This window comes from Hippocampus guttulatus, chromosome 6, assembly GCF_054856545.1.
Source record: "Hippocampus guttulatus isolate MCC_2025c chromosome 6, RoL_Hgut_1.0, whole genome shotgun sequence".
NCBI classification, from domain to species: domain Eukaryota; kingdom Metazoa; phylum Chordata; class Actinopteri; order Syngnathiformes; family Syngnathidae; genus Hippocampus; species Hippocampus guttulatus.
The window spans coordinates 13220409-13248126 of NC_141266.1; the positions used below are offsets into that span (position 1 = coordinate 13220409).

Here is a 27718-nt window from a genome sequence, read left to right on the forward strand (position 1 = left end):
TTGTGATAAAAGGATGAGGAGGTTTAATGTTTGTCCAGCTGAAATAACATAGTAAAAGTCCATCTGTGTCTGTGCGCACGACTGCGCGCGCACGTACACGTGTGCGTGCGTCTGCAGCCAGTCGTCAGAGCTCAGCACCTAAAAATAGATGTTCTGGCTCCACGCCCCTGGCTGGGGGACAGGTCAAATTATGAAGGAAGATGAAAAATTTAAAGGCACAGGCTGCTTGGCCACTAAGCTGCCTTAGTGGTCAGATTTGATTTGACTTTTATGGGAGGGAGTCACATTATATCAACAATGGATGCTGGCTCGTTTTGGAATACATATTAATAGAACACTCATGAAATTGTATATTTTCTCAGGGTTTAGGTTTTAAAAATGAGTCATGTGTTTGCAGTTTCTCATAGCCCCACATTATAGATCACATTACACAGGCTGTTGCATCGAGGCGGCGGTGGGGTGTGGGGGGGGGGGGTGAACCATGAGAGATGCTCTTGACACAGTTGGTTTATGTAATTGCCGTCGTGCTGTTACGGCATCTTCCAGTTGGCTTCCCTGGCAAGTTGAAAGCATGCTTCCTGAGTAACAAACAGCGCTGGCCTGAATACACACTTAAACCCCACACATGCAAACGCTGAGCCGACACAGCGAGGAGGCACACACTCTTCAATGTGTCTTCAAGAAACACAGTGTTTATGCGGCCTACCACTTGAACCCATCATGTCGGGTGTTCGTCATACTTGTAGAAAGCTGGTTCGAAGGCTGGATTTATACTGTGCTCAATTCCAATTGAGTGGGTATAACATTTTTAAAAGTGGTCGGTTAAATGTACAACTCATACAAAACAATAATACTGTAAATGAGAACATTACAGAAGGTTGTTTTTCCCTTGTATAACTCTCCTCGTTGATTTGAATGCAGGTAGCCTCTGAATTACTTCATTGGCTGATATCAAGCAGTGTTTTCCTTATTTAATGGTATATGCATGTCTTAGGTCCTCACGTTGAGTCGTCCGTGTGTTTGCTGTGATTTTTTTTTTCCGACCACACGTGTTTCGTTGTAATTATTGTTGACACGTTTGTAATTCATCGGCAGACTTAGGGAGATCTCAGCCTTAATTGCTGACAGGGTTTATTGGAATCTGGGTGTTTACGCTGCATTTGCAGATAACTGAATTATCTCTGATTTTAGGAAATCATTTGTCCATGCATAATTCCGATCAGAAGATAATCAGTTCTTTTTCCACTGCCTTGGCCTTATTTCTGAACTGGGCCACATGGAGAAAAGAACTGAACTGTCACTTAAATCATGTAGCTTGGATCCATTTTAAAAAGAAAGTCAGCACCCAAATTTTGTTTATGAGAATATGTTCTATGCAGCCCCACTAGTGTAAACCTGACATTCAGATTCATATTGCTTAATTGATTATTAATTTAGCAGTAAAATCCACCGGTTTTTTTGTCCATCTCAAGGGGTGGCCTTTTTTTTAATGTGTGTATGTACAAGTGTTTACAGTACGTTGTCTCTCAATGGGAAAGTCAACCCATAAATGATCTCTAGCAAATGGTCTATACGCCTTCACTAGTCTAAACGAGGAATTCTGATTATTATTGCATTCATGGAATATGAGTTAAGCAGCAAAATCCACCTGTTTTTAGTCATATCAGGGGGCGGCCATTTTGCCACTTGCTGCTGACTGAAAATGACATCAGAGTTGCTCAGCGCTCAGGTAGCGACCAATCATGGCTCAGCTTTAGAAAACAGGCGAGCCGTATCACAACATGCTATTGTTAAGATTGAGTTATTTTGTGTTGACTTCCCCTTTCGGAGACTATTCACACTAGCACCCTTCGCAGCCATATACTACTTTCATCACATCACATCTTTACAGTACATGAAGAGGGTACATTAGCATTGATTGCACCTTGAGGAATGAAAATGGACCACTACTGCGTCCTTTCTCCAAAAAGTGCAATCACAGGACCTGAATTCGCTTTTAGGAAGAATCAAGGAGTACACCTCGAAATGAACTTTGCGAGAAAGCAGTCCGATGTCGATCCATTTACATGGTCAATTAACCATTCAGATTTGACTTGACACAACATGGTAAGTGGGTCACCGGCTATTTCTTGTAAAACAAACAAACAAACAAGCAACCATTCTTCCTGTTTTTGCCACCAGTAGCAGAAAGAAAGACATCTCACATGGGTTATCTTGACACATTTTGGCTTGCTTGTGTTTTCTACTCTGGGAAACACGACTGGTTTGTCCCAGAGAAAGTGAAGAAGGGGTGGGGAAAGCACCTTTCAGCACGCCTTTGTGGTCGATTGCAGCAGGAGATATTTAAATTTAGAATCTACATTTTTGTGAATCACATGAAAGAAGCACTTTTATGAATCGTTTGACAAATACATCAATGTAAGAAGGGATCTTTCTGCTCGTCCACCTGTGAGAACAAAATGAAGACACAAATAGAGAATGAGAGACTTGCTCCACAACTCAGAGAAGGGAGGGGAGATCAAGACTCCATCTGCAGAGAGGGAGTCAGGAGACATGCCTTCTGGCAGGAGCTGTAGAAGACAGCTGTGTTTGGTGTGGTATTTTTAAACGCATCAATGCTGCTCCAATCCCCGCGCCTCTCCTGACCTATTTTTAGCCAGGGCTGGCTATTGTTCTATTTCTGTCACCTGTGGGCCACGCAGTTGTTGATTCACATGCAAATGAGGCTCCCTCCCTCCCCAGCTTGCATCGCTGCCTGTGTGAGGTGCTCAGTCCGCAGTACGCACGACTTTTGGCAAGTAACTCTGCTAAACATTTGCAGGCTCTCCTCAGACACAGTTAACTGAGAAGAGAAGGCAGGCATAGGCAGGGAGTTTGACACCGTGTTAGTGTTTGGGTGCCGACTGAAGGCAAAGCGCCCAGCAGAGAGTGTGCACGCTTGGCAGTGAGAGTGCTTGCCTGAGAGGAGGAGGCGGAGGCAGGCTGTTGTGGCGCTCGCTCCCCCCGGGTGGCCGAAGGGGTGGCTCTCTTGGTGACGGCGTGCGATGAGACCTGAGTGCTAAGTGGAGTATGCTGCAGACGATTTACGAGGGCGAGTCAAGTTTCTCCACAACAGACGGCCACGTTGGAGCCCGGCCGCTCCCCAACCACAGCAGGATGCACAACGTGAATAGCTCAGGTGATCGCAAGCGCACAGCCTTTCTGGTTCGTCCACCTCGGCAATGTCAGCTTTTCTTTCTGTGTGTTTTTCCCCTTTCTTTTTACTGCTCGCGCATTCCAGCTTCGCATGTCACACGCTCGTCCATCATCGGTGTACTTGCTTCTCTCCCACTCCCTCGCTCCCTCTTACTCGCAACTCCGCGCCCAGCTAGTTTCTCTTTTTCTGTGTGGAAGAACTCAGCTGGGCTTCGTGGTAGGATCAGGCGCTTCTTCCTGAATGGAGGTATTTGCTCTCATAAATGCCGTATAGTGTATCGCGCTGCGTTTCGTTAATCGGTCGCACTGCTGTGTGTCGAACAAGCAACCGAAAAGTCGCCGTGAATGTTCTCATAGGAACAATACCAATAGGAAGTGTGCTGCCCCTTTTCCCGAGGTCTTGCCGGCCAAAATGAATCACTGAGATGATGAAGGGGATGTTGTTTTCGTGTACTTTTTAGGGAAGTGGAAAACGTGTGATGGGAATGCTGAAGGGACGATTTCAAGGTTTCTCTCGGGGGCATTAACCGCAGATTTTTTTCTCTTCTATTTTTGGCTTCACATAAAATGGAACTGTACATGGATGACTCAGATGAGAATGACTATGCGGTGAATGGAATGAGGTTGATTCAGGATTCACTTTGTCATGCGCATTTCGCGATTGTGAAAGGCTTGCTTGTCGATCGTCAAAAGTGACACAGGTGCTTCCTGACAAAGTGCAATTGAATTCAGTCGAGATCTTGATTTTAGAGACTGTAACCTAGAATAGATTATGCGAATTTAGGTAGGACGCAAATAAGTTTCAGCATCATTTTGTTTTAATGGTCACTGTGAATTTGGGTCTTAAAAAACAAGCATGACTTTGACTGCAGGCAAAACCCCGAGAGGCAGCGGGCCACACGAATTTAGAAAGAAGACGGGAGGATGACACATTCCATCTGTCAATAAATCATGTCACACGTCTTGTCCTCTCTGTGCGAGGCCTGTGTGGCAAACAACGGCTGCACAGAACGCCTGAATTCAACCTCCTTGCTTATTCTGTGGGTCAGCTATTCTTAGGTGAGTTATTTTCGGCTTATGGCATTAGCCTGCCAAGATTAGGCGTCTGTGCATTATCATTCCATCTTGGCATGCTCCTGATATAACAGTGCCTTGGAACATATATTAATAGTGAAAGTCCTTTGCCTGCTGTACTTGTTCTCTCTTTTATGGTAAATCGCTTGACAAAGAGACAAATATGCAGTCATTCATGAGATGTTTCTGAACAAGTCTCGATCGTCTCAATACTGAATTCAGGGATCATGTGCTGTGAATTGAAGTGAACGGAAATCTGTTCTCTAAAGCAAACAGCCATGCGTATGTATATAAAAAGCTATTTCATTCAAAGTGGATCACGTAAATAAAAGGACGTGTGTCAGTGACATCCGACAAAAGCTATGGGCTCTCAAACCAGGAAACTAATTAGCTGAGTGCAAATCCAAACCCACTTCAATAGGAACCTTGCAGACAATGACAGCCTATTTTACAAGTACCCTTGTGTGGTTCGTCTACCTTCATGTCCCCTCAGAATGTGTTTGAAGCGCTCGTGACACACATACACAACAACAATCAGAGTACTCATGATAGATGAAACGTGAACTAATAGGTTATATAATCCATCTGTTTTTCTGGATTTTTGTTTGTGTGTATATGAGGAGGGAGCCTTGTGGATGCTCTTCGAGCTGTTGCTCATGCCATCAGTGTAATTAAGTTCCAGTGATTTATTAGGATCCAAATAATATTTTCTGCCAAGAAAGTGACATCTTTGCAGAGGACTTTGCTGTCACTTTTAGAGGACGATAACTTCTGAATCTCCATCATTATTCTTGCTATTAATACTTAATGCATGGGGTTTTGTGTGTTGTTATTTGTTGACGGCCAAACAGGAGACAGCAAGATTGCTGGCTCCAGCATGGTGATTTGGGTCAGTTCTCTTTGTTAACAGATAGCCTTCGAGTCTGAAATCTGGCTCAGCGGCAAGGACGAGCAGGCATCTTAAAAATAAAACGCCGTTTCCTGCTGTAGACTTGCCAGCTGCTCAAAATAACAAGGCACTTAATGAGAGATCCATTGCCACATTGCAGTCCCAAAGTTCAGCTTATTCCCCCCCCCCCCCTTGAAGATCTTCTGTGTCTCTGTTTCTATTTTGATTGCCAGACAGGGAATTTAGCTCAGCAAACATCCATTCTAAATGCAGACAAATTGCAAGACAAATCAAGCTATTAAGTGTAACTGCTGAAGCCAGTTTGTAAGTCGTAAAAAAGATTCAAGCCAGCCAATATCAGGGCTCCTCAATAGCAACGCAACTGGTGTGACGGGAGTTGTATGAGTGTAAAGTTTTAGAAAGTTTTACATTAAAAAAATATACAGTACATATACTGTATATTTATAGTGTTCATTGCTATACTTCTTGAAAATGAGATGCAGTGGTGCAATTCACCGCACAATTGGTTTATGAGCAATTTTCAAATCTGAACAGAGCTTGCTAGGTGTTTTTCCCATTAGCTTACTACATGATGGTGTTTGCACAGCAAGCGTCTTTGTTCAGTTGGAAGAGTGTCAACTTCATTGAATGACATGAGGGCAAACTGAGGGTGTCAGAACAACTTTGTACTTTTTGTTCAGTGAATAATATTGCTGTGATGAATGGCTTGTTTGTCCTGTAAGCCATTTTATTCTGAGCAACCGTCACAAATTAAGGCTGTAATTGTCACTCCAACCAAGAGCAAGGCTCAAGCAAGGCAAACGGGCAGGAGAGTAAACACTTTTAGGAACACTGGCGCTCCAACTGCAGCGGTCAAAGAGTGTGAGTCACCCAATCGCCGCTCGACTGGCCCTCTACAGGAGGAATTTGGCCATTGGGCAACGGGGTTCTTGTCTCTCCCTGGTGCTAAAAACACATTTGGGAGCTACCATTCATAAATATCTTGTTTACTAGTACGTGGAGCATCGGTGCCACCCGCCAAACATTAGGCGCACCATTCCAATCTAGAAAAAAGGTATATGCATCAAGAATCACCATACCTAATATGAGCCGAAGGTTACATGAATGCTACATGGCGCTTTTATTTTTGCAAGTGTTGAATTAAGCTGGCAGCTTCACAAGTGTGACAGTCTTTCGCACATTGTCTATCTTAGGAGCATTTATATTTGGCCACAGTTACTGGTGGTTCGGTATTCATGTCTGCCTGCAGATTATTTTCGTTTGACAGAAGCTAAAGATTTCCGTTTCAGGCAGGAGTGCGGTACAGTGTGTGCTTTTAGCCCAAATGCCATTTGTTGTTGAACGAAGCACATCATCTGAAGAATGTTTGGAACTGTTCTCATGGCGAGATCAGGCAGTTGTGACAGATGTACATTGTCAACGCTCCATTTGGTACACTTGAATAATCACCATACCTTAAGGATCTCATTATTTTCCCTCAACTTTGCCGCTCCGCACTGCGCTATTCTTGTGGACAGTGGGCGGACCAGAATAGCACGGGCGCATGAGGTTGTTGTGGTTTCCTCAAGGGCCATTTCATGCGGCCTCGGTTATCAAATATGGCCTTAAGCCTTCACACTCCCGCCTACACCTTCTTTCCCCAGTCAGAGAAATAGTGATAGAGGCTCAGCTTGATGCGCCGATCAAAGTGGTGATCCTTAATGTCATTCGCAGTCAGGGTAGAGAATGAAATATGAGATTAATTAAATATCACAGTGGCGAGTTCTCCCTGCCAGCAGGTGTTTTTGTGGCTATTTTTAGGTCCATTAGGCAGAAGTAGCTCTGACGGTGTCTGACTCACGGAGTCCTTGAATGGTTCACAGGTTCACGGCTGTCCCTGGAACAGCGCCCGTTACAGGACAATCCTTTGTCAAGTACTGACATGCCAAGATGCATTTTCCTTGTCAACAAAGAGGAGTCTGATCCACAGGTACCCATTCATGTGCCTGCCGAGCTGGTGCCCTCCTCTGTCATTTCACTGAAGCTGTTTTTAGAACACCTGAGCCCAGGACTCCCTGCTGACTGCCTTCACTCTTTGAACCTCTTCTAAGACTAGTTATCACTCACTATTCGCTCTGTGTAATTTGTTTTTGTTTTACCGCGTTTCTCTCTGCTGGGGACTCCGTCCTTTTATAAGAGCTGATATAATAGACCACATGTCACATTGCCACAGTAGGCAGGAGATGACATGTGGCGAGACTCCGTATCTGCAGGATGGGGTGTTTGTTGGGGAGCGGGGGGCATAATTACATACGTAGCTGGTGTTGCTATGACAGCAGCAAGTTAGGGTGTGGGGGTTGTCACAGACCAGGATTGCGCCACTTGCTTTTATGTTGCTATTTATATAATAAGCACCGCCACGTTTAAATGGAACGGTGGCAGTAAAATAATAATAATAATCATACACCTGCTGGGATGACAACTATGGAGAAGGTGTTTCATTGACTAGTTTAAAATCGACTGTATGAATAATGAAAAATAAATGATGGCATAAAATTGTTACAACACACTCCAAAAATGTCAAATGCGAGGTGTCAGTTTTCTCTTATTTTCAGTGAACAAGTGACATACAGTGTGTGTGTGTGTGTGTGTGTGTGTGTGTGTGTGTGTGTGTGTGCGTGCCATCTCCTGCCTGGAGAACATTAAGGCAATAAATGCACTCAATAAATCGCCTTGTGGCTACAGGAATTTCAAGTAGGTTTGGATGTATCACTGGTGTCAAAAGCCCTTTGCAGAATCCTGATCACTATCATATATCAGTTTATTTTGGACATTTTATTCAAAGCAGATCAATCGTGATATCTCACTGGTGATGTACAGTCTTGCTAGCTTACTTATAGTCCTCATTGCAATCATCATCTTACAACGGCAGGATTCTATCAATTTCTTAGTTTTACGATTAAATTAATTTCAGCAACTAAAGAGCTGAAACAAGCAGGAAGTATATATATTTTTTCTTACCAGTAAATGTTCGGTTAAATGAAATTATATGGAATATGGAATAGATAGTTATTACCAGGTTAATTATTATTATTTTTGCTTATTTATGTAGGTTACGGTAGCTATTCATTTTATTTCTTGTAATCTATTTCCCAAAATGTAAAAGAGGTAAAAATATTCAGTGGCAATGTTGTGCTTGATATTTATTTTCACTTTCACACACAATTAAAAACGTACTTCAATGATAGTTCTTGTGAGGAATACGAAGACCAAGTAGTCTTGTTGTCTACTTTTTTAACTAGATATCATTTTCCACTACATACAGAGTTCGGAGCATGAAAGAAAACCCCGCTGTCTTTGTATCTGTCAATTACACAAAATGACCAAAATACTTCCCATTAACGTCAGCACTCATTAACAAAAGATCGCAGAAATGTCCCCATAAATGCCAATTCCATCCTTCAAAAAATATTTGCCTGAAAGGATTTATAAGCTACACAATGTCTTGGGAGGGATGAGAAGAATGCCGTTTGTTTATTGAACAGGCAGAAGACGAAAAGATTCAAATAAATACTTGAAATATCCACTGTGAGCTCCGTGCCAAATGTCCACTGGGTCCTGAGTACAGCTGCTCCCAGTAGACTCTGCCGGATGTGATCCACTGTTTGTTTTTAGAAACGATTATAATTACAGGTTTGCATGAGAGAAAGCTGTGCCTTCGTGAGTCTCACTGTTTTCCTTCTCTTCCTCGCTCTCCATTATACTTGCTGATCCTTAATATACCGGTAGTTGTCTCGCTTTATTGTGACCCCCTCTATAGCAGCACTGATATACCCCCGACTGTGTCCCATGACAGGCACGTGTTCACTGTTTGACATTTAATATTTTTCTTTTCTTTATTCTCATCCTCTTGGTTTGGAATACAGTGGAGATTAAATCAGACGTACCACTGGTTGTGGAACCCGTATCTCCGTTAGACCTGCGCACAGATCTGAGGATGCTGGGGCCAGGCTCGGACCCGGGACTATGGGAGAGGCAGCTGCAGCAGGAGCTACTGCTCATCCAAAAGCAGCAGCAGATCCAAAAGCAGCTGCTCATCAGTGAGTTCCAGAAGCAGCATGAGAAGTTGACCCGTCAGCATCAGGCTCAGCTCCAGGAGCACCTCAAGGTGCGCACGGCACTTGCACTCATCACAGCAAGCACAACGCAGTGTGGCATAGTTCAGAAAGCTTGAAAATACTAGAACTTTGAACGTGAGGGAGAAAAAGAAACAACAGCTCAGCTATTCAGGGTATCCAGCATCAAGTATTACAGCACAGTGTGAGAAATGTTTTCACATGCAAGCATCAACTCATCCATCACTGCAAAATAGAAAAGCACAGTGAGCCCACCAAAACAGCTGCTATTTCCCAAAACATCAAGCACTATTCATTAGAGTTGCTTTCCTCATGCTTACCGCTGGGTCTTCTGCGCTCTCAGCTCCAACAGGAGCTCCACGTGATGAAACAGCAGCAGGAACTTGCAGAGAAGGAACTCCGTCTGGAGCAGCTACAGCAGCAGAACCAGCAGCACCAACACAACCAGCAGGAGAAAGAGCAGGAGAGGCACCGGCGAGAGCTGCACATTTCCAGCTTGAGTCTAAGGGCAAAAGAGCGCTCCAGAGAGAGTAAGAGCTTGACAACCAGGGGGAAAATTCAGATGAATCGAATACTTACCAAAAATAAACACAGTTGTTACTGTAATAAGATTAATAATAATAATATCACTTTTATTTAATAATAACAAAAATATTATTAATGGTAAATTATTCTTTTATAATTTATGTCAACTTTTAAACAGGTTTAAATGAGTAAAGTACAACAAAGCATATGGTGTAATATCATGATAATATGCTCAATAAAATTCTTGTACTCAATTTAAAGTACATCACAAGAAATGAATTAAAAATTACCCTGACCTACATAGACAGAAAAAAAAGTGTGACTACAAAGCAATTTAATTTTAAAGTGTTTAACATATTGTCGTCGTAGTATATGTGTTTTTTTCTGACAGTGTTTCAGATTTGAGAAGATCCCTGTAATTGTAAGGTGATGATTATAATGGAGACTATAATTAAAGCGATACAAATAGCTGAGGTTTCTCGGTGCCATTTAATCTTGGAATTCTGTTAAACATATCTTTTAATAGAACAATGAGAATAGCGTAGGAGCTAAGGTTTCATTTCTGTTTTTACATTCTGTCTAATAATAGAGGATATGACTTATGACTTTGTCAGGTCAGGTAATTTGAAACGATGCCCTGGAACTGTCGGCCTCCAAGAGGGGTGTTCTTTTTTTTTTTTTTTTGCAATCTAATGTTATGTTGGCCACTAGGGGGAGATCTTTCTACATGGCTCGAGACAGTCCCAGAGAAAGAAATCATTCAGGACATTTTGTTAAAATGTTCATATGCTGCTCTGTTTACCTCACAAGTCATGTATCCTTAGGGTAACCCCAATCCTTGTTATTGCACCTTTTGGTCTCACAGGTGCAGTGGCCAGTACAGAGGTGAAACAGAAACTCCAAGAGTTTCTGTTGAGCAAATCAGCAAAGGACCCTGCCAGTAATGGCGGCACTCATTCATTCATCCACCACCCCAAGCTCTGGTACAGGTGACTACTTTTAGTCCCGGCTGTCTTAAATAAAGGAGAACCCCTTTTGGGTTGTGCATTTACATCCCTATGACACATTGCACTCACTTGTGTTCTTTGTTGTTTTGTGTGGTCAGGTCCTCCCATCATACCTCTCTGGACCAAAGCTCTTCACCTCTGGGCGGCATGTCCCCGACATGCCATTACACGCTGCCGTCACCCGTTGATGGAAAGGATGACTTCCCCTTGAGGAAAACAGGTCTGCTCTTTTGCATTTGTGTGACACACAGACAACACGTTGAAAAGCACTCATAGAACTCTACAGGAAGGCTCGTGCAAACTTTGTTGCAACTAACTATTCAGTGGCTTTTGTCAATTCCTATTCACTACACTGCACTTGGAGTCAAAAGTATATCATTGGACCTTTAATAGTAGATCGGCTCGTCACAAGGATGATACCCAATAAGGTACTGGCTTTCCAGCTCGTAAGCTATATTAATCAGTCCGTGGTGCAAAAAGAGAGAGAAAGTTATGATGTAGTCTAGTACAGTGATTCCCAACCAGTGTGCCGTGGCACATTAGTGTGCCGCGAGAGCTCTAACGGTGCGCCGCGGGAACGAATCAAAATTCACGTAATTGGTAAGAAAACGATTTATGAACAACAAATAATGTATCTTTCTGCGGTTATCTATGCCAGCAACTTACAGTGACAGCAAGAACAAATGAATGATCTTCTGTTAGATGGTAAAAAGTAGGAAACTGACAATTTTGCTTGTTGGTGTGCCGTGTGATTTTTCAAACTTAAAAAAAGATGTGCCTTGGCTCAATAAAGGTTGGGAATCACTGGTCTAGGAAGTCTACATGAGTACAATTTTGAGGAACAAAAAGGATTGTACCACTATTTCCGACAGGGGGGGTTATTATTATGAAGATTCTTTTGACCCCTGTCAATCAAGAGTTCAGCCGAGCCATCAAGTGTTTCCTGGTTGCTGATGACCTACTAATAACATCAGTTAGTCTCATTATGACCCCTCCCTCTCTCATCTCTCAAGGGCTAGCCACAAAACCTCTATGAGGACACTTGGATTCCTTCTTTAGTTGTTTCCATTTCATTGTTCACTTTGAAAAAATTTCACAGAAATATTGTTGTTGTTGTTGTCAAATTAGTACCATGACTAATCATATGCTGTATGAGTAACTGTTAAAAGTAGTAATAAATGCAGTAATAGTTGCAGTCACATCTTTTTCTGGGCTTTGGAAGCAATTTTGAAAGGACACAGGTTCCCACCGAAAGGTAAAAAACTTGGGTTTAGTGGTTTAAAGCTTGAGGACTCCTTTGGGGGAAGGCTGTATAAATAAAAGGAATTCCCGTTCCTTAGTTTTCACAAGCAGAAGATTTAGCAAGCCCCCCAAAAAAAAAACACCAACAAAAGAAAAACTCTGCTATGAGGTCACCAAATTACATTATGTTCTTTCCCCCTCAGTGTCGCTTTAATTACACTCCAAGACAATCGTACTTGTTGAGTAGAGTTAACTACAAGCCTGTCATGGTCTGCATATACCCAAATTGGACATTACTCAGAGGAATTCTATCTTTTGAGATAAATTTAAAATGCAACAAAGGTCGTAATGAAAAACTATAGATGCATAAAAGCGTGAGGAACTTGTAAAACTCAAAATAAAGAAACACCTATCTATTTGGAGCCACGGAATGTGTTTAAGACCTGCTGTTTTGGGAAAAAAAAAAAAAAAAAAGAGAAAACCGTCCCAAAATCTTGAGTCTGCTCGAAAATGAACACTGTGCGCGCCTCTCACACTGATAAAACGACGGTACTTGTTGCTTCATGGATTCCTGAATCTATATGTGGTCATTTCCTGCTCAGTCTTTCCTCCCCCACTTCCTGTCTGTCTTCATTAGAGCCTTTTAAAAAGCGTGGCACGTGAGGTTGACACACAAAGGTGGTGTTGTTCCCAGCCACCGACTGCCACTGATGGCTGATTGGCAGGTGTTGCTGCGGTCCGCCTGGCAAAAGCAGGACGGACCTTGATTGTTTGTTGAAGAAAAGATAGCTCTCTCAAAACAAGCTGGAGGTGACTCAAGTACTCCGTGTGAGACACCCGACTGCTTGCTTCGGCCAAAGGGCAAAGTTCATTGTTTGTTCTGGTAGAGCTACATAATCACATTTGTCTGAAATATATATTTTGTCACACGTACTTCTTTTCATAAGTCCTTGGGTCTTTTCCAAACCCAGTAAATGTCAACCCATTCCAAGTTTAACAGGAAATAAGTCAGTCGCTTGCCAAATAATAACATGTGACTGTTTTTTAAACGGCCACAGTGATGTGCTCTGACTAGATTTAAAAAAAGAAAAAGCACAGATTGTCATAACTAATAGGATTCCTGTATTATTTACTGAAAAGTTGAGTGCAATTTCCCTATATCGCTATAGATACAAAAGTGCAATAACTACAACCCCCTCAAAAAAAAAAAAAATCACAGATCTTGACCAGAATTGTGTCGTTTCTTCCTTGGCCGTTGCCATAAATAAGGATGTTAATGATGAACAGCGGAAGCAAAACTTAATACCACTTTCATATGCTGTAAATGGCAGCAAGCAGGAGATGAATGATTCTCTTCTCCAATTTTCACCCGAATACTAATGAACCCGTTTATCTGTCTAAGTTTATCTTGTTTTACTTCCCTGGACAAGTCACGCAGTAAGTCTGCTGCAAGAATAAATGCAGCGCAGCAGGAAGAACTGTGCTCTTGACCCAATTGCCAACTCTGTGCATGTCCCGTACATGCATAAACTTCTCACTTGAGCTGATGTGAAATATCCTTTATGGTACATAAGGATATTTGTTACAGTACCTTTAAGTCAAACGCATTCTACTTCAACCTCCAGTTAGCTTACATTTTTCCAGCAAGACAGGAAATAGCAGTAATCTGTTCCAGAGGAGGAACGGCCTCCATTATAAAAACAAAACAAAAAAGAAACTTGATGAACTGCGCAGACAATGTTTCATGGGCATCTTTGCGAGATGAATTACCCACTGCTAAAGCTATACTGTGTACTCACTATTAATTTTGAAAACATGAGGGCCTCTGGAGAGAGGGGGATTATTGCTTGGGTGTCGAGTCTATATTTAAGACGGGACTAAATATAGTTCAAGTTCCGGTGTACATACCGTACTTATTATTGATGTCACCTTACTTATTTTAGTTGTGGCTTTATTTTATTGAGCAACCAGAAAAGAGACACATGTACAAAACCATCTATTTTTTTTTTTCACTGGCATGCCAGTTGTTAATCTTGTGAGGTGGCATTCGGAATAAGTACGTATCACAAAAAAACACCAAAGAAAGTGGACTTATTCGTCGAGATAGTCACTGAATTGGATGCCTGTGTCGTTCTCAGAATTGTAGACAAAATTCCAAGTTATTCGGCCATCTGAGCCATCTTGGAGGTTCGACTGCACTTCCAGGCTGTCATAATTGCCTCCCGTATCTCAGAGCATCGAGGTGTTTTTGTGTTTTTCCATGGGGGCCAGTGAGAAAGTGTACTTTCTCATGCTGCTGTCTGGCGTTCCCGTGGCGACCAATTGGCATATGTTGGTTGGTGGCAGCAGTGTGTAAAAATAGAAAGCAATCAAGTCAGTGGGGCGTGAAGCAGATTCACAGAACTCCCGGCAGCCTTTTCTCCCTCCAATTCCTCTTTCCTGCCTCCTTTCTCCCCTTCTTTCATTCATCCTCACACCCACAGGATTTGAGGTCCGCGCCACGTATTAGGAATGAGGCTTTGGCTGCTTTGACAAATGCCAGAAATAGCAGCATGTGGCCCACTGTGCCCCCATCTACCCTCCAGTACTATCCCGGTATCCATCCTCCCCCTGCGGCACTCCTCCGTCATGGCCCCCGCTTCCCCATGTTCAGCTATATAGTCTGCACAATATACACACCAAAATAACTCTTTAAATATTGATTCACAAGCTGAATAATTAAAAAAAAAAGGCTGAGTGTTGTATAACAGGTTTACATAACTTCAATGCAGCAAGATGCCCATTTTATCTTGGGAGAGTTTTGTTTCTACCTTTAGCTGTGTGGGTTAACAAGTCCAATGTCAGCTATAAAAGTCTACTTCTTCATTGCTTTGAAATTGCCAGTTTGAAAGCATTGGTACTGACAACAAAGATTCTATCTATCTATCTCGAGTCTTACTAATTTTGATATACTGTATGCTCTGAAAAGCGTTGATAATAGCGGGTGAAAAGTCAAAAATTACTGCGTCTCACAGGAGAAATATTGGCTGTTCTATCACAGCTGATTGATTGGGTCTGGATCAGGTTAAGCTTGGCCGTTTAACACTGAGGAGTATATGGGTATTTCTGTTTTGCATTAGGAGGTGGGAGGTGTTGGGGAGAGCCTGAACATCTGCCATGTTTTTGTGTTAGTTTAACTGTTGCTACTGTATCAGACTGTGGTCACCAGGGCGGCAGGTAGCGGCAGAATTTCACTTGGAGCTCAGCGTTTCGCCAACTAATTTAGTCCAGATGACTTGGAAATAGCCCGGATCCTGAGTCATTTAATGGGTCCAAAAATGTTTGGAATTTTTCTGGAAACCGACAATTGTTCAAGTGTGATCATATAATAAGTTGATTGATAGTCTCTATTTTATGATGCTCCCGTTTGCTTTCACACGTTCCATTCCATTGGCTGGATAAAAAACACTGCTTGACTTACTCACTTGGCTTGCATTACTTTTCACCTTGAGGGAATGAACTGAGACTACTGTAAGATAAAGGTCCCCTCCCTATTTATGCATCTTTTTTTTTTTTTTTTTAGCTTCCGAGCCCAATCTGAAGGTGCGTTCCAGACTGAAACAGAAAGTAGCTGAGCGGCGGAGCAGCCCCATGCTCAAGAGAAAAGATGGCAACCTCATGACACCTTACAAGAAGAGGGCACTGGAGCTAATGGGTATGACCAAGCTAAGGGTGTTTTTTTTTTTTTTTTACAACATACACAAACTGGCCACAAATTCAGACACACTTCACCAGCCCCCCAAAAATAAATAAAAATAACAGATAATATTAAAAAAATGTTGGGCGTTATTTAACAATGTTTATTATTGTAGTTGTAGTTTGCTGAGTAGCAAGACATTACATCACACTGAGGGATGCGCGTCTTATTAATGGAACTGTAATAGAACATATTCAATGACAAACAATTGGAGGATGCCCTGTGATACATTGTAAGTGGCAGGCCTTACATTTCTATTTTTCTGTGTTACAGAAGATTATTTTTGTTTAATATACAGTAACTCTTGTACTGGGCCTCATCAGATGTATGTAACAAAATTAGTCAGTTGTATTTGTGGTCAGAGGAGGCCATTACAGTAATCCCTCGCTATTTCGTGGTTCGTTTATCGCGGCTTCAGTGCATCGCGAATTTTTTCAAACATATTCATAAAAAATATACTGTATATATATATTATTAGTATTTTTTTACATATACATGGAGTACAGTACTTTATATGTTGCTCTATGTGACTCGCTGTTGTTTCGCAGCTTCTAGCGGACCATTTGCGGACTTTAAAAAAATTATTATTATTATTTTTTTTTACCTGTATATGTTTATTGGTCGCTACTTCGCGGATTTTCGTTTATCGCAGGTGATTTTGGTCCCCATTAATCGCGATAAATGAGGGATTACTGTACTTGGACGTATTCCAAGTGTTTGTGCGATAGTGTACATGTGCATGAATACTCGCTAATCTAACTCTTATATGTTCTGTAGACTCTACGCCCACAAAAAGTGCCCCTGGCTCGGGCCCCAGCTCTCCCATCGGGGCGTCCAGTGCCTTGGGAGCAGAAAATGGACCCTCCTCTTTGCCTACCACCACAAAAACGGAGGTACATTGGCCCTGATGTCAGCATTGTCATTTATTTGCCAAATGAAGGAAACTTTAGCAAATGCGTGTTTAAAAAAAAAATGTTTTAGTGAAGGGAAGTGAGAGTGTAGAGTGCTTGGCTGCACTTCTGCTCACAGCTATAAAAACAGCCATTTGCCCTGTGTCTGTTCCACTCCAGTGAAAATGACTACCTGCACCGACATTAAAGAGGCACAATTTGACCCGTGTGTCCGACTGCTCAAGGTTTACTTGTGTTAAAACAACATATTTTGCAGGAAATGTGAGTGTTTAAGAGCAAACAACAGCAACAGTTTGAATCCTGCTTGTTTTTTTTATCGCTCACATTATTCCTCCAGATGTTCTGCACAATTACAACTGGAGTTTGGCTCAGAGTTTCACCGTTGGCTTGTCATTGTATTTCTGTCATTGGCTTGCCTTTGCGCCTCCTCAGAGGCATTTTTGTGATAGATTCAAGGATGAGCTCTGGCCCATGGATCCCCTTCGACTGAACTCACAAAGAGGACCATTATAGTGGGTGGCAGATATGACACATCAACTTGCAATCTCAACAGAGCAGCTGTGTTTTCCTGAACCATAGCTGTTGACTCTCGCGAGGACCTCCGGTGACAGAGAATGCAGAGACGCCCTGACATCGGGGCTTAGGGAGACAAACGAACTGTGGCGTTTAATTGAAATCCCAGGCGCTGGTAGCCAAAAAGACACCCACATGCGAGCAATATAAACACACAAGCTTGCTATTGTTTCAGTGCAGGCTACAGATCTCATGAAAGTCATTGGCCAAGAGCGGGGCTGCCTGTAGACCTCATGCCTGTTGCAAAAGCAATGCATGTTGATGCACCGTTACATTAGGTATCCTTTTTCAGAGGGAACGGGTCCCTCGGGTCGAATACGGCCCGGATATCCACATACAGGTCACTGAGTACTGGCAGGGGTCGCAAGGATAAACAAGGCTGTTCCGAGACCACATGCTGGTCCCCTTTTCTGCTGGGCGCAGGAAATGTGCCCCAGTGGTGGTGTCCTTCTAGATAGCGGGGACCAATGTTCCTTCTAATTTTCCATCCGTCTGAGCATTCACACAAACTCCCTGAGCATTCCTTGTGAGCAGCATCAGACATGCACACGACGACCAAGCTAGTATCTATCACACCTGTCCAAAAACGCAGTCGTAACAAGGCACGTAATGTAGTATGCTATGAAAAAAATCGAATTACTTTCATATCAAAATAGAAAATATAATCAATTGGAGATTTATGACACAAATAAAACTGGCCCAAGTTTGTTTACTTTTATATTTGCGCACAGTGTCACATTTTGCATGATGGTAGTTGGAGGACCCCAAAAAGCAGGATGTACTGTATTTGACAAAAATACAAACAGGAGTTCACTGGAAAAAACTTACTGAAGTACTCAAAAAAAGTCCCGAAAATCACAAGAAAACCTAAAAAAAAAAACATGACAGAAAACAAAACATGACAGTGGCACACAGACACTCACAATGATCCAACAAAGACTGACAGAACCCAGACAACTAAATACAAGTAAAGTGGCGAGTGGACAAGTCCAGGTGTTTCTCGTTGTCACACAAAAGGTTGCGGGAGCTGATTGGTTAAACACAAGGTACACGGATAACGAGAACAGGTGAAGACAAAAAGGGCACATGAGGGAACACAACCAAATGTAACCGAAACAAAAACATAACACAGGTTATTTTGAGCATCATTGATGAAGCCAGTCTGTATAACTACGGTCCCACATTGTCAACTCATAAATAATGGAAAACATTTCATTTAATAAAAACAACAACAACAAAAAAAACATTTGTCACCTAACTTTTAAATTTGCGAAAGAGCCTCATTCAAGGGGCTTGTAAACTATGTCCATATTTGGACTTCCTGAATGGAGCCATCCGCCCGTCGCTCGGAGCCTCTCGTCTGTGGTGAGTGTGAGTGAATGTGTGTCAATATATGCATCAAACTATCATAGAACAACCGAGTGCGCACCCTCTGTGTCATCATGTGCACTGAGAGGGTGAGAGAAGTGCACAATTGCTCACGCACGTAGCTAAGAGGGCACTTTGGCGGGGACCAACTTGCATTTGATCCGCTGTGGATGAAGGAAGTGGGGCTGGAACACTACTTTTACAACTTTCAGTGAACTGCTGCAATCTGTGTGTTTCTAGCAAGTGAACTAGGATCTCTCTTTGATTGTGTCCTGTCTCATATAGCGATGGCCTTCACAGCCAAGGTTATTCCGACCAGAGAGCTCCGTGTCCGTGTTGAGTTTGTACACATCTCCATCCCTCCCCAATATCTCCTTTGGCCTTCCGACTGCGTCTTCACCTATGAGCGTAAGTATTTTGAGGTAGTCAAATTGAATGCTTTTGCATCTTGAAAATCTGCCATCAGTAGCTGTCTGCAGCTTTCATGTGACCACAGACAGGCCATTGACCCCTGTGGCCCCCAAAGATTTTATCACCCGTTAGATAAATATTGTCACGTGATGTCTAGTGTGAAGCGTGCTCTTATCTCAAACCTCAGTTATCACCACATTTTTAAAAAGCCCAAGTCTACTCAAGTATAACTCTTGATAACCCGCTACGTGATTTATCATTGTTCAGCTCTGGCACATTCCAAGCAGTCCTGCTCAACAGCAGCAGTGACTTTTAAACATCAGCTGTTTCTTTTTTAATGCTATGTCATTGAGTGGTCATACTACAGCAGCAAATTATTCTATACAACTAAACTATTCTGAGTCTTGCATTTGATATATGAAGTGAGTCACCACCAATATGTTCTCTTTTCAGGCGGCTGTAGGCCTGAAGGACAGATCAATAGAGAGCAAGCATGGACTGCCAGGGCATCTCCTGGGTCCTGTTCCTCTTCAGAATGGTCTGGAGTCCAAAGTGAGCCCCAGTCACCAGGCTCTGCTCCAACACCTCCTCCAGAAGGAACAGATGAGGCAGCAGAAGATGCTTTCCACCGGTAAGAACGTCGTACCTGAGAACAAACGTTGAATCGCAGTGTGTTGATGTACTAAACAAATACATTGGAAATTTAAGCCATAACCTAAGATGTTTTGTTTGTTTGTTCACTTTGCCAAGGTGCAGGCTCCTTGCCATCCCACCCTCCATCCCCTCTGGCCATGAAGGATCGCATGTCCAGCAGTCGCCCAAAACTACCCAAACATCGGCCCTTGAACAGAACCCAGTCAGCGCCACTGCCCCAGAACACGCTGGCACAACTTGTCATCCAGCAGCAACACCAGCACTTCCTGGAGAAACAGAAACAATACCAACAGCAAGTCCATATAAATAAGGTTTGTCAATATGTTTGATAGGTGGCCCAGTGGGCTAGTGGTTAGCGCGTCGACCTCACAGTGCAGAGGTACTGGAATCAATTCCAGCTCCGGCCTCCCTGTGTGGAGTTTGCATGTTCTCCCCGTGCCTGCGTGGGTTTTCTTCGGGTACTCAGGTTTCCTCCCACATTCCAAAACCATGCATGGCAGGCTGATTGAACACTCTAAAATAAATTGTCCCTAGTTGTGAGTATGAGCGTGGATGGTTGTTTGTCTATGTGTGCCCTGCGATTGGCTGGCAACCGGTTCAGGGTGTCCCCCGCCTACTGCCCGAACACGGCTGGGATAGGCTCCAGCACGACCCCGCGACCCTTGTGAAGATAAGCGGATCGGAAAGTGAATGAATGAATGAATGAATGAATATATTTGATTCTGCATATTACTTTCTGTCAGTCCTTTTCTTGGACGGGTGAAGTCAAACTTATTTAAAGGAAACAAATTCACATGCGTTTTTGTTTGTTTGTTTGTTTGTTTGTTTTGAAAGATTCTGTGGTTGGTGAAGTTTCCAGTCCTGACCTATAGTCTGTTCTTCACTGCTATTCCTCTGCTGTTAAATCGGCCACGCAATGAACTTCAAACAGGGGAAGAAGAAATGCTTCCCCTGCACTAATTCTGTTATCATAGCTCAAGGCACCAGTGTTGTTCACATGCTAACACTGTGAAATTCAATTCAGCTAAGTTCAAATGAGGAGGGAAAAAAAAACAGCATACATTTTGTTCCTCTGTGGCAATATTTGTCTTTCTGAAAGCTGGCCAAGGTCACCTCGCCAAGACACAAGAGAGTAATTATTCTGGTGAGGGACGCGTGTGAGGTGACCGACACTGTGAAAGGCAGCATTGTGTGAGTTGCACTGATGTGTCCTAACACTGGGCCCCGAAGGAGGAATGGGAAACCACTGAGGAGGAAATAAAAAGCAAAAATTAGCTCAAGTGGCAACTGGTGTACAGCTAACACGTGCATCTTATCACCATCTCTCTTTGAAACGTTATGAGTAAGGCATATATTACAGATTTCTTTTCGTAGAATGTGTAATGATCCTTGTTTCTTCAAAAAGTGGCCTCCAGTCAAGTAGATGCTAGACTTCAATCATCACAGGGGTAGACCACTCCCCTTAAATAGACTCTTACTTTTCGCCCTTCACCTTAGAGAGACCATTTGAACTCGGTTGCTATCCAAGACACGTGTACAGAGGCTTGGAAACAGTCTCTTGAGTAAATTAAAGTGAATTGAAGATGATCTTATGTTGTGTGGAGACTGTGCTTGCTTTTGAGTTGAAGCAGTCCAATTTGCTCCACATTGTTGAAATGCAACCAGAACTATTTTTGATTTTGTTTTCAACTCAGTTTGACCTGACAAATACTGTAATATTTCACTGAAACATTATTATTTACTTTCTCCGGGTGCTCCGGTTTCCTCCCACATTCCAAAAACATGCATGTCAGGCTGATTGGACGCTCTAAATTGTCCCTAGGTGTGAGTGTGGGCGTGGATGGTTGTTCGTCTCTGTGTGCCCTGCGATTGGCTGGCAACTGATTCAGGGTGTCCCCGCCTACTGCCCGAAGACGGCTGGGATAGGCTCCAGCACCCCCCGCGACCCTAGTGAGGATCAAGCGGTTCGGAAAATGGATGGATGGATTATTATTTACTCATGGAATGAGATCTCAAAATATAGACATTTAAGACCATAATTATTCAGTAGCTTGGGCAAATTTTGAATTAAACACCATTTTTCTTCCAGCTGCAATTGCCCCAAGAAAGTTACAGAAGAGGCTCTGTCAGAAATATGCTAAGTGGTTTTTTGCTTTTGGCTATCGCTTTACCACTTTCAAGGCACTCAAAGCACATTAACACTCTCTCCTCATTCACCTATTCACAAGGCAGCTTTAGGAGCAACTGGGGGTTTCGGTATCTTGCTCAAGGATACTTGGCATGGTCACTGGGGATCAGGACCAAACCCCACACCCTGGGAGACGATCACTTTAGCACCTGGACCATGTTGCCCTATGAACAAAATTGTTGCTGTTCCCTGATCTAATGAAGAAAAAAAAAATGTTGCAGTATTCTGAATTTCTAGAACATTCGAAAGTACGCCAACTCTACATTTAACACATTTGATAATCCTGTACAGTACTAACAAGACAGGCACAAGAAAAAGCCTCCTCCAAATAACACTTCACCTTTATGAGGCACCCAGCCCTCACTGCAGTTGAGTAAATAACCTTCATCCACTTTATGAGGCAAAAACGCATATATATTTCCCAACCTTTATTGAGCCAAAGCACCTGTTTTACATAGAAAAAAACCACTAAATAAAAATGTCACAAAAAGTATGAATAATGAGGATGAGGATGAAATTATCTTATCTCAAACTTGCACATTTGCTTTGTGTGAGATCTGTGTCTGTGCAACATATCAATAATTTGGGACAAATTAAGTGAACTTTCAAAATTGGAATCACTGATGTATATGAAGCCCTACGAAGGTGATTTTCCTTCAAAAGAACGTCCCGTGAGCGAGCTGGGCTGTGATCATCCGCCCCAATGAGATCGCAGAGCAAAGCCACTTAAAGCGGAGGTTATAAATGGCCACTAATCAGGGATGAGCCCTGAGTGTTTACAGCGAAGGATCAGTGAAACATTGCCCTAATTAATTTCCCAGTAGGCTTGTCAGGGGTGGTTGTTTTTTCACATCCTCCGGTGCCTGCTACAGTAGCGGACAGCAATGGAAATTTACAAGAGATTAGGCTTTTGGGAAAAGTCTGCACGTGTTTACAAAGGCTGAGCTAAACAGGCTAATTCTGGTAAATCGAGGTATTTATAAAAGGCCTCCCAACTGCAGATAATTTGGTTAGCAGGCACTTCTCGCTGTTGACTGTAGAGCCCCCTTCCGGTGGAACTATTGAACGAATTAATTTCCAAACATCCACTCATAATACATATAAGTAAAATGAATTCACCCTAAAGCCTTTATTAACTCTAGGAACATCTTAACATTCTTAACTGTCATACAAGATTAAAGAGAAGTTAACCACTGTAAAGTAAGACAAAAATTGTATATAATTGATCACAAATTGTAGTGCTCAAATTATACTGAGCAGCCAGACACTTTCTCATGTTATAGTCAGTTCGATTTTTGGCTCTATGGTTATTGTAGCAATTTTCCTCTCGTCACCACAAAACTGTAAAGAAGCCAAAGAAAAGCAAAACCCACTTGAGAAGTTTTCGATGTTTACTGAGCTCAAGTCTCGCCAGCTTCTCTGACACCGATTGATCAGTTGAATTAAGGGAAATATTTGTTTGACTTCTGAGACATATTTTTCCAGAAAATTGGCATTGAAATTAAAATTTTACAAAATTTTGGTCATTTGACTGGAGTTTCCACTGTACGGGAGTTACTGCAATCATATATGCGCAATACAATTTGCACATTCTTGTCCAAATGTACATTTATTCTCATTTTATTTCTTAAACCTGTGCTGTTTGGGATGTACCCCCCACCCACCCCACACACACATACACAAAATTTAACTTGACAGAATTCGTTTTTTTATCCATATAAAAATGGACATGACAAGTCGCAAATGGGACAGGTTGAGGTTAGCCTAGCAGGCGAGTGCGGTGGTTGGTGACTATGCATTGCCAAACACCCCTGTAAATTTGAATGCAAGTGCGAGTGGGTTATGTGCAATTAGCGAGTGACCCCATACCAAGTGACTAAATCCCATAAGACCATCTATGGAGAGATGGTTGTGAATCAATATTGTGTATATTTTCATTACTTGAAGAATTGTGACGGATTTTTATTTATTTATTTAACTTCTCTTAATTGCACGCCTACAATGGCTGCTGCATGGAAAATCAAGTCGTTCTTAATGTCACTGTGTTCTGCAGCTGCTGTCCAAGTCCATTGAGCAGTTACGTCAGCCTAGCACGCACCTGCAGGAGTCCGAGAAGGAGCAGGATGAGCTTCCGCACCAAGAGCTGCCGGAGCGCATGCAGGAGGACAGGCTGCCCCCCGGAGGAGTCATCCGGAAGCACACGCTGGGCAGCTGCAGCAGCAGCAGCAGCAGCGGCGGCTCCAGCGTGGAGCTCCCCGACACACACTACGGGGTCATCAAGGTGAAGGAGGAACCGCCGGATAGCGAGGACGAGGGCTTGGAGGCGGCGAGGAGCACCTATCTTCACCAGGTCAAAGGGAGGCTGGTGATACGAGCCATGATCTGAGGATTACGGGGAGCACGTCGTACACTCCAACATTCGCAGAGAAACAAACAGCACATCCCTGTAGTGTACACTCACACGTACACACACACATTCACATACACACATATACACGTACACACACGGCGGCACTGTAGGCCCTTCCTGGTCGCAGCAGCAAAAGAGCCCTTTTCTACTCATTTTCTGCCTCGTGCATCACTCCCTTTGAGACTCTATCCGTGTTCCTCATGTCGTAAATATGTAGGCTACATTGTTGTGTACATAATACGAAGACATACGAGCTGCTTATGGTCGTTTGGAGTCTGCTTGGCTGACAGAAGATGATGTACATGCCCAATGTACATGTACTGTGGATTTAGCATCATAGTCTTCAGCATCTCTAAGGGACTGGTTAAGCAGGTGCACGGTGCGGATGAGCCAACTCGCGCTCCCACCATGCACATTGTCACCACTAAATGCTCCCCTAGCACTGAATATTATCATGAATCTTTGCAGTGTGTTTAAGGGATAAGGGGGTGGGGGGGGGACCTGTATCTACTCTGTTATTCTGGAAAATCTACATTGATATTCCATCTTAAAAGTTGAACATCTGTCTGAGCCAGAATGTACTTTTTTACATGCTGACACGAAACGAATCCCCCATGTTGACTGATGTCGATGGAATACGGTCCACTGCTCGGATTGCAATTTTTAGGATAAAGCACTAAAACCCCCACCACCCCCAACTCGGGTGTACATGCATCACCCAACACTCTCTCTAGCATTCTGTCTCTGTCTAGTCCCAGTGTTAGCTGAGCTCTACTCCCTGCGGGTCCAAATCAAAAAGCTCCTGCCCAGCTTTCAGCAGAGGAGTAAGAGCGAGCGAGAGGGCCGGGCAGGAAATGCCTTTTAGAAGCCAGGAGTTGGAGTGATTCATGTGTGCAGGAATGTTTGCGAGAGAGGAGGGCCTTGGCTTGGACTAAGTAAGGAGTCGAAGGGGCCAGGCTTCACAATTGATTTACTGTCAAGGCGAATTACAAAGTGAGTGGGGATACGGTCAAGGGAGTCTTATATATGTGAGATGGCTTCCTCTCTTTTCCCCAGTGACATGCTTACCTCAACATGCAGGTTTGATGTAACGCATAAAGAAAACAAAAAAACCCAAGATGGGACCTTGATTTATTTATTTATTTTTCTCTCATTTGATCCCATTTCCCATGAAAGTGCCCATTGCCACATGTATAGTCTGACTTAAAAGTGATGAGTCTGATGTATTGGATAGCTGTCAACCGTCCCGTTCCATTTGTACCGTCGACGACATGTAAAACTGCTGGTGAGAGTCTGTGTTTGGATCCACGTGAGCTGTCTGTCTTATGAACTGTACATGTCACCTTGTCCAGTTTTTATCGTGCTAGGTTAAGTAAATACCATCAGAACAACGTGAGTCCTGTTCTCTTGCCTCTTTGATTTAACTGTGATGAGGAGAGAATTGGGTGTGCAATGTCAAAAGGGGGTAGGGGTATGCTTTTTCTTTTTTGTTGTTGTTCTTTTGCATTTGGTCTTTTTCTCTTTGGCCTTGTGTGACACCTTTTTTTTAAAATAAACAACTAAAAGTGATTTACCTTCGAAATTCTTGCATCTTTGCAGATTACTTTTGGAACTTAGTCTGAAAAGACTTGGAAGCTCACAGGTTTAACACTGACTAAAAAAAAAAAAAAAAATCCCAAACACACTTAAGTTAGCACACGTACCTTTCTGAAGAAGTATTTTCTGTTGAATTACGACTTCAATTGAGACCTTCAGAAAAGAAATAATTTCCATCACATTTAGGGCATCACATGGTAATTATTAGGATTACGAGGAGTTCCTCGGACACCCCAAATTTCAGAACCCCTGCTTCTGATATTCACGAATTATGATCATTTCATTTCTATTTGACTTTTGAGGCACATTTTTACAAACTGTACAGCTTTTGGGACCCTTAACTTTGGAAGTTCTCCTGTCCATGTCTGTTAAATTTGACACAAACCTTCTCAACTGGGGCTTTTCCCACGCTTACGCAGCTATTTATTTGCCGGCATCTATGTCAAGTCTTTACAGGGCTTAAGAAGCTCTCCGAATGCTCCGTTTGAAGTGAATGAGCAGGGCAGACTATGGCAGCATTAGTCCAGTCAAGATAAGGTGAGGTGATGTATTACTTACACGCATGCTCTCAAACACAGCTCGGGCAATTTCACAGCACGTTTAGCGAGTGGCGTTGGCCTGAGATGCCATCTGCAACATTCAAAGCCTCTGAGGCCAACATGTCCAGGACACACAAGAGTTTGTTCTGGAACTGAGCCACTGTAAACTGGCACCCACTTGAACTGATTTTAATGTTTGCAATTGCCATGAAAGGTCACTGGCTACTCTCCCACTTACACTGCATATTAGGACGCATCTATAGGTGACTTTGAGAGAGAATGGTCAATTTAAAGAATAAATAAACGTCTTTTTAAACATATTTAATAGGGCGAGGCGGATCACAATGTACAAATTAAATATTAGTCTATTGATAATTATTGATGCCTTGCGATTGGCTGGCAACCGGTTCAGGGTGTCCCCCGCCTACTGCCTGAAGACGGCTGGGATGGGCTCCAACACCCCCTGCGACCCTAGTGAGGATTAAGCGGTTCGGAAAATGGTTGGATGGATGGATAATTATTGATTTTTAAAAACCAAATTTAAAATAAGAAAAACAATTCAACTGGTGATAATAAAACTCTAAACAATAGAATACATTCAAGATAAATATTAAATGAAACACCGCTATCAAGAGGAAAAATACCATTCAAAATATCTGGTAGTAAAACATTCTTTTGTGCTCCGAATTTCTTGACAGGGGCTTGTAATTGCACCATAAATCTAACATCTGCCTATAGAATGCAGAATGTTGGGGTCCGTCGGGGTTTGCTTCCAGATTTTAATTTAAAAAAATTTGAATCTACATAATATGGAGTCAATTCTGTATTGATATTGATCATGTGTCTTTCACGATATTGAAATTGAATTATTGCTGCGCCCTATTTGTAGGTGATTCGTTGTGCACCTCATAATAATCAACCCCACCCAGACCAAGTTCCTCCCCCCATGACATTCTATGCTTGACTGGCTGAGCAACACTTTCAAGCTGCGGCGGCCAGACTACATTCTCTGAACCACAATCTTCCAGGGTCACTATCATGTACAAAAATCCACATCCACGACGGCTGTGATGCCCCTGTTATCATGTTGAAGCCAAAAGGTAGGCAGAGCTGCAGTGAATTTTGCTAAATGTTTCTATTAGCGTTTGCTAACGGCATTAGCTTCTGATTTGCAGCATTGCTTTGTCTAGTTGTCCACACTGCGATGAGGGGTGTTTATGCATTTCCATGAGCCACAAACATAGTGTAGTATATGAAGCGCTGC

General features: G+C 42.7%; 1 protein-coding gene across 4 annotated transcripts; it reads left to right on the forward strand.

Moving 5' to 3' along the window:
* The first annotated feature begins 2663 nt into the window (after nt 1-2663).
* hdac9b (histone deacetylase 9b) lies at nt 2664-25888 on the forward strand. Of its 4 annotated transcripts, none has more exons than XM_086113499.1 (11): nt 2664-3178; nt 9085-9326; nt 9638-9824; nt 10685-10808; nt 10925-11046; nt 15631-15762; nt 16582-16697; nt 18942-19064; nt 19521-19698; nt 19818-20032; nt 21811-23956. In XM_086113499.1, the coding sequence occupies exons 1-11, from the start codon at nt 3070-3072 to the stop codon at nt 22105-22107; spliced, it is 1845 nt and encodes a 614-aa protein (XP_085969625.1). In that variant the 5' UTR covers nt 2664-3069; the 3' UTR covers nt 22108-23956. The 4 variants fall into 4 exon arrangements, with proteins under 4 accessions (XP_085969625.1, XP_085969624.1, XP_085969622.1 ...); XM_086113498.1 differs by lacking the exon at nt 21811-23956 and adding an exon at nt 23963-25888 and having other exon boundaries at nt 2696-3178; nt 19824-20032; XM_086113496.1 differs by lacking the exon at nt 21811-23956 and adding an exon at nt 23963-25888 and having other exon boundaries at nt 2703-3178.
* Nucleotides 25889-27718: the final 1830 nt, after the last annotated feature.